General features: G+C 34.2%; 1 protein-coding gene across 1 annotated transcript in view; it reads left to right on the top strand.

Moving 5' to 3' along the window:
- The first annotated feature begins 2,004 nt into the window (after positions 1-2,004).
- The window catches only part of LOC133572630 (inactive dipeptidyl peptidase 10), a 166,521-nt gene continuing 160,878 nt past the window's right edge, over positions 2,005-7,647 (top strand). The window contains exon 1 of the mRNA XM_061925477.1: positions 2,005-2,120. Coding sequence (XP_061781461.1) covers positions 2,082-2,120 — 39 coding nt within the window. The 5' untranslated portion in view covers positions 2,005-2,081. The remainder of the gene's footprint in view (positions 2,121-7,647) is intronic.

Genomic DNA, 7,647 nt, shown 5'->3' with positions numbered 1-7,647 from the left:
CCTTTAAATTAAATTTAAATTTATATATATATATATATATATATATATATATATATATATATATATATATATATATATATATATATATATATATATATATATATATATATATATATATATATATATATATCCCTTTAAATTTAATTTAAAGGGTTTTTTTGATACTTTTTTGCAATGATTTCACAAAAATGCCCTTTTTTTTCTCCACAGAAATAAACAACAAAAAAATGAAATATATATATATATATATATATATATATATATATATATATATATATATATATATATAATAATGATAAATGGGTTGTACTTGTATAGCGCTTTTCTACCTTCAAGGTACTCAAAGCACTTTGACACTACTTCCACATTTACCCATTCACACACACATTCACACACTGATGGAGGGAGCTGCCATGCAAGGCGCTAACCAGCACCCATCAGGAGCAAGGGTGAAGTGTCTTGCTCAGGACACAACGGACATGACGAGGTTGGTACTAGGTGGGGATTGAACAAGCGACCCTCGGGTCGCGCACGGCCACTCTTCCACTGCGCCACACCGTCCCTATATATCTAAATTCAAATTTAATTTAAAGGTTTTTTTTATACTTTTTTGCAATGATTTCACAAAAATGCCCTTTTTTCTCTCCCCAGAAATAAACAACAAAAAAATGAAATATATATATATATATATATATATATATATATATATATATATATATATATATATATATATATATATATAAATTTAATTTAAAGGTTTTTTTTATACTTTTTTGCAATGATTTCACAAAAATGCCCTTTTTTTTTCTCCCCAGAAATAAACAACAAAAAAATGAAATAACGGCAGTGCAACAACAATAAAATAAATAAATAAATAAAAAACCCGTCCATGTATATATATATATATATATATATGTATATATATATATATATATATATATATATATATATATATATAGCTGTAATTCACTGAAATTCAAGTATTTATTATATATATATATATATATATATATATATATATATATATATATATATATATATATATATATATATATATATATATATATATATATATATATATATATATATATATATATATATATAAAATAAATACGCCTATATATATACACATATATATATATATATATATATATATATATATATATATATATATATATATATATGTATATATATATATATGAATAAAAGAAGGAGGATAGGGATGATGTTTGTTAAGAAATTATCGATGTCGATGCCATTAGCGAATCCTCTTATCGAACCGATTCCTTATCGAATCTCTTATGTAATCCAGATAGGTTGTTGTGTGCACTGACTTCCCAAAGCCATCGATGTTTATATGGAGGAAAAGCGGACGTGACTGAGGACAGCATGCGGCCGGTAAAGGGTGAAGGTTTCAGGTGAGAGAGGACGCTAAAGGCAATATTGTTGTCCGGGTGGAAATCGGGAGAAATTCATGAGAATGGTTGCCCCGGGAGATTTTCGGGAGGGGCACTGAAATTTGGGACTCTCTAGATAGCTTTATGTTGGTAACTATTACATGCAAGACTGTGTCCCTCTCTGTTTGGAGTAATACAACTCACCTTACCTGCTCTTTGTCCTCCTGGTTCCTGCATCTTGGGGGTCACAAAAACTGCAGCCATGCGAGTTCCTAACAACTTCATCGATGCATATTATTTCCAAGCATTCAAAATGGTGTGGCGGGCCAGATGTGGCCCCCGGGCCTTGAGTTGGACACACGTGTGATACGGATACTCAATAATGGCTATTGGATTTGACGTTCAACTGTCTCAATGGGAAGTACAATTCATTTGCGTGCGGATCAATATCGTGGAAGTGATTGAAGAAGAGTCAGCAGCGAATGAGAGAGGAAGGGGGGAGTGACTGAGGGGCTGGAGGGGGGGGGGGGGGGGTGCGCCCCCTCCTCCACCGTCAGCATCAGCACCACCAGCAGCATCATCAGCATCCTGGTGAGGACCGCAGGACTCAAACTTGAAGGCAGGAGGCAAACAGCGCAGACGCTCGCCGTCTTCCGAGAGCTCGCCAACACTTCCTTTCCCAAGATGATTGCCACAACTCAGCAGAACATGACCACGGAGCTGGTACGTGTCCTCCTTCTCATCCTTCCGCGCGCTCCCGTGCTCGCGGTGTGTCGGAACTCCCGGATCCCGGCAGGTTGTTATCGGCGCGATCCGGTCGCCAGCTCGCTGCAGTGCAGTCCGCTTGGCGTCTTCGTTTGCGCCCAGGGACATCGCCAGCAGCACCCGAAGGAGCTTTGTTTGGCGTCTCCACACGTAGATGGCTTTTTAAAGACGCGTAACTTGCAAGGGGGGTTCTTTACTTAACTGCAGAGAGCGGTCGGCATCAAGCAGGAGTAAGTTTATTAGGCACATTTAATCGGGGAAGAAAAAAAAAATACACCATTTTGAACAAATAATTCTGTACTATATATGTCATTTTAGGGGGTGGCGTGGCTCAGTTGGTAGAGCCAACCACTTGAGGGTTCCGGGTTCGATCCCCGCACAAATGAAAATTGTACAAAATGAATCAAAAACTCAGTACAGTGTCATAGGAAAATAGAGTAACAAAACAATGTGATACAATTAAATAAAATGTAATAAAAAACATTAAATACAATTTTTTTTAATTAAAAAAATGTATAAAGTAATAAATATTATGGGGCCACTTGAGGGTTCCAGGTTCGATCCCCGCTTCCGCCAAAGCGCACAAATAACACCAAAATGGAAAACTGTACAAAATGAATCAAAAACTCAGTACAGTGTCATAGGAAAATAGAGTAACGAAACAATGTAATAAAATAAAATGTAATAAAATAAAAATAAAAAAGTAATTAAAAAAATATGTTATTGAAAAAATGTATAAAGCACTTGAGGGTTCCAGGTTCGATCCCCGCTTCCGCCAAAGCGCACAAATGACAGACAAAATTGTACAAAGTTAATCAAAAACTCAGTACAGTGCCGTAGAAAAATAGAGCAACAAAACAATGTAATACAATTAAATAAAATGTAATTAAAAAAAAAATGTAATTAAAAAAAATTTTAATTAAAAAAATTTATAACGCACTTGAGGGTTCCAGGTTCGATCCCCGCTTCCGCCAAAGCGCACAAATCCATCCATTCATCCATCCATTTTCTACCACAAATGACAGACAAAATGGAAAATTGTACAAAATGAATCAAAAACTCAGTACAGTGTCATAGGAAAATAGAGTAACAAAACAATGTAATAAAATAAAATGTAATAAAATGAAAATAAATGATTAAAAAAAATGTCATTAAAAAAATGTATAAAGCACTTGAGGGTTCCAGGTTCGATCCCCGCTTCCGCCAAAGCGCACAAATGACAGACAAAATTGTGCAAAATGAATCAAAAACTCAGTACAGTGCGATAGAAAAATAGAGCAACAAAACAATGTAATAAAATTAAATAAAATGTAATTTAAAAAAAAAATGTAATTAAAAGAAATTTTTATTAAAAAATTTTATAACGCACTTGAGGGTTCCAGGTTCGATCCCCGCTTCCGCCAAAGCGCACAAATGACAGACAAAATGGAAAATTGTACAAAATGAATCAAAAACTCAGTACAGTGTCATAGGAAAATAGAGTAACAAAACAATGTAATAAAATAAAATGTAATAAAATGAAAATAAATTATTAAAAAAAAATGTCATTAAAAAAATTTATAAAGCACTTGAGGGTTCCAAGTTCGATCCCCGCTTCTGCCAAAGCGCACAAATGACAGACAAAATTGTACAAAATGAATCAAAAACTCAGTACAGTGCCATAGAAAAATAGAGCAACAAAACAATGTAATAAAATTAAATAAAATGTAATTTAAAAAAAAATGTGATTAAAAAAAAAGTTAATTAAAAAAATGTATAACGCACTTGAGGGTTCCAGGTTCGATCCCCGCTTCCGCCAAAGCGCACAAGTGACAGACAAAATGGAAAATTGTACAAAATGAATCAAAAACTCAGTACAGTGTCATAGGAAAATAGAGTAACAAAACTATGTAATAAAATAAAATGTAATAAAATAAAAATAAAAATGTGATTAAAAAAAAAAGTTATTAAAAAAATGTATAAAGCAGGTTCGATCCCCGCTTCCGCCAAAGCGCACAAATGACAGACAAAATTGTACAAAATGAATCAAAAACTCAGTACAGTGCCATAGAAAAATAGAGCAACAAAACAATGTAATAAAATTAAATAAAATGTAATAAAAAAAATAAAAAAATGTAATTAAAAAAAATTTTAATTCAAAAAATTTATAACACACTTGAGGGCTCCAGGTTCGATCCCCGCTTCCGCCAAAGCGCACAAATGACAGACAAAATGGAAAATTGTGCAAAATGAATCAAAAACTCAGTACAGTGTCATAGGAAAATAGAGTAACAAAACAAAGTAATAAAATTAAATAAAATTTCATTAAAAAAAAATTAATTAAAAAAAATTTCATTAAAAAAATGAAAAAATAAATCAAATGTATAAAGCAATAAATATTATGGGGCCACTTGAGGTTTCGAGGTTCGATCCCCACTTCCGCCTATGGTCACTGCCGCTGTGTCCTTGGGCAAGACACTTTACCTAAAAAAAAAAAAAAAAAAAAAAAAAGCAAGTGTCCTTGTAATAATTTTAATACAAACTGCGCAGGCGCTACCAAACACAGAGCGCTTTTCAACAGGAAGTGATGCCCTTAAATAGTCACAGTTGTCAATCAATTGACATAATGCATCAAGAACAACTTCAAAAATGAAAGCGCACAAATCCATCCATCCATTTTCTACCCGCTTGTCCCTTTTGGGGCACAAATGACAGACAAAATGGAAAATTGTATAAAATAAATCGAAAACTCAGTACAGTGTCATTGGAAAATAGAGCAACAAAACAATGTAATAAAAAAAATTAAATTAATTTTTTTTTAATTAAAAAAAATGTAATAAAAAATTTGCTTATAAAAAAAATGTAATACATTTTTTTATGGGGCCATTTGAGGGTTCCAGGTTCGATCCCCGCTTCCGCCTATGGTCACTTTCGCTGTGTCCTTGGGCAAGACATTACCTAAAAAAAAAAAAAAAAAGCAATTTTAATACAAACTGCGCAGGCACTACCAAATACAGAGCGCTTTTCAACAGGAAGTGATGCCCTTAAATATCTCCTTAATATAGATCAACAGCGGTGATACATTTCTATATTACTTAAAAGAAAACTGGTTTTGTTGAATAAAATTCTACCCAGACATTTAATAAAGTCAAATGCAAATAAGGCAACAAAAAAAAACGTTTTATTTTGTAAAGTAAATGTGTACAGCAGATATAGATCATCTACATCAACTATATGATTTGTCTGAGGAGCTGGACAGGAAGGATTAAAAAATAAAATAAAACAAAAAAAACATACATTTTTTAAATCTTTTGAATCGATTAAGAATCGTTACAAATAAGAATCGCGATTCGTTCGAAAATCTTTTTTTACATCCATATATAATATACTGTTCCCATATTCAATTGAATAGACTGCAAAGACAAGATATTTAACGTTCGAACTGGTAAATGTTGTTATTTTTTGCAAATATTAGCTCATTTGGAATTTGATGCCTGCAACATGTTTGAAAAAAGCTGGCACAGGTGGCAAAAAAGAGTGAGAAAATTGAGGAATGCTCACCAAAGACTTATTTGGAACATCCCTACAGGTGAACAGGCTAATTGGGAACAGGTGGGTGCCATGATTGGGTACAAAAGCAGCTTCCATGAAATGCTCAGTCGTTCACAAACAAGGACGGGGCGAGGGTCACCACTTTGTCAACAAATGCCTGAGCAAATTGTTTAAGAACAACATTTCTCAACCAGCTATTGCAAGGAATTTGGGGATTTCACCATCTACGCTCCGTAATATCATCAAAAGGTTCAGAGAATCTGGACAAATCACTGCACGTAAGCCATGATATTACGCGCCTTCGATCCCTCAGGCGGTACTGCATCAAAAAGCGACATCAGTGTGTAAAGGATATCACCACATGGGCTCAGGAAGACTTCAGAAACCCACTGTCAGTAATTACAGATGGTCGCTACATCTGTAAGTGCAAGTTGAAACTCTACTATGCAAAGCCGAAGCCATTTATCAACAACACCCAGAAACGCCGTCGGCTTCGCTGGGCCCGAGCTCGTCTAAGATGGACCGACGCAAAGTGGAAAAGTGTTCTGTGGTCTGACGAGTCCACATTTCTAATTGTTTTTTTGGAAACTGTGGAGGTCTTGTCGTACGGACCAAAGAGGAAAAGAACCATCCGGATTGTTCTAGGCGCAATGTTGAAAAGGCAGCATGTGTGATGGTATGGGGGTGTATTAGTGGCCAAGACATGGGTAACTTACACATCTGTGAATGCTGAAAAGGTACATACAGGTTTTGGAGCAACATATGTTGTTATCATGGACGCCCCTGCTTATTTCAGCAAGACAATGCCAAGCCACGTGTTTTTGGAAACTGTGGAGGTTTCGTCGTCCGGAACAAAGAGGAAAAGGACCATCCGGATTGTTCTAGGCGCAAAGTGTAAAAGGCAGCATGTGTGATGGTATGGGGGTGTATTAGTGGCGTTTCGCTTGATTGTAAAATATGTGGATGGAGAGGGGGTGTGACGGTCAGAAGTTGTCAATATACCATACTTGCCAACCTTGAGACCTCCGATTTCGGGAGGTGGGGGGTGGAGGGTGGGGGGCGTGGTCGAGGGTGGGGCGGGGCGTGGTTGGGGGCGTGGTTAAGAGGGGGGAGTATATTGACAGCTAGAATTCACCAAGTCAAGTATTTCATACATATATATATATATATATATATATATATATATATATATATATATATATATATGTATATATATATATATACTGTATATATATATATATATATATATATATATATATATATATATCATACTTGCCAACCCTCCCGAATTTTCCGGGAGACTCCCGAAATTCAGCGCCTCTCCCGAAAACCTCCCGGGACAAATATTCTCCCGAAAATCTCCCGATTTTCAGCGGAGCTGGAAGCCACGCCCCCTCCAGCTCCATGCGGACCTGAGTGAGGACAGCCTTTTTTCATGACGGGAGGACAACAGGGTGACAAGAACTAAATCATCCAGACTAGAGATAAATTGTATTATTATGTTTATCTTACCTACAAATAAATATATTTATTAATTTAAAAAATAATAATAATAAATACATTTTTACTATATTTTGCTAAAAACATCAAAATTAATTATATTTTTCTTTGTATTTTTTCGTGACTCCTTATTACATCCAGCCATAGAATTATACATTAAAATAAAAATATTAGAAATAATTGATTTTAAATTATCATAATAATTCATTTAAAATGATCATATTTAATTATTAAAATAATTGCTTGTTTATCAACAACTTTAGCATTTTATTCATTACATTTTGAAGCTCTCAGAAGCCAAGTTATGTTATATTCCTTAATATTTATTTATGCAAGTTTGAAGTATCAATTATCTAAACACAGTTTGTTTGCATATTTTCAGGATGTAGATATATATATATATATATATATATATATATATATATATATATATATATATATATATATATATATA

Source organism: Nerophis lumbriciformis, linkage group LG01 (assembly GCF_033978685.3).
Source record: "Nerophis lumbriciformis linkage group LG01, RoL_Nlum_v2.1, whole genome shotgun sequence".
NCBI lineage: Eukaryota > Metazoa > Chordata > Actinopteri > Syngnathiformes > Syngnathidae > Nerophis > Nerophis lumbriciformis.
Note: the sequence above shows the minus strand (reverse complement) of the source record. Positions and strands in the feature narration are given on the sequence as shown.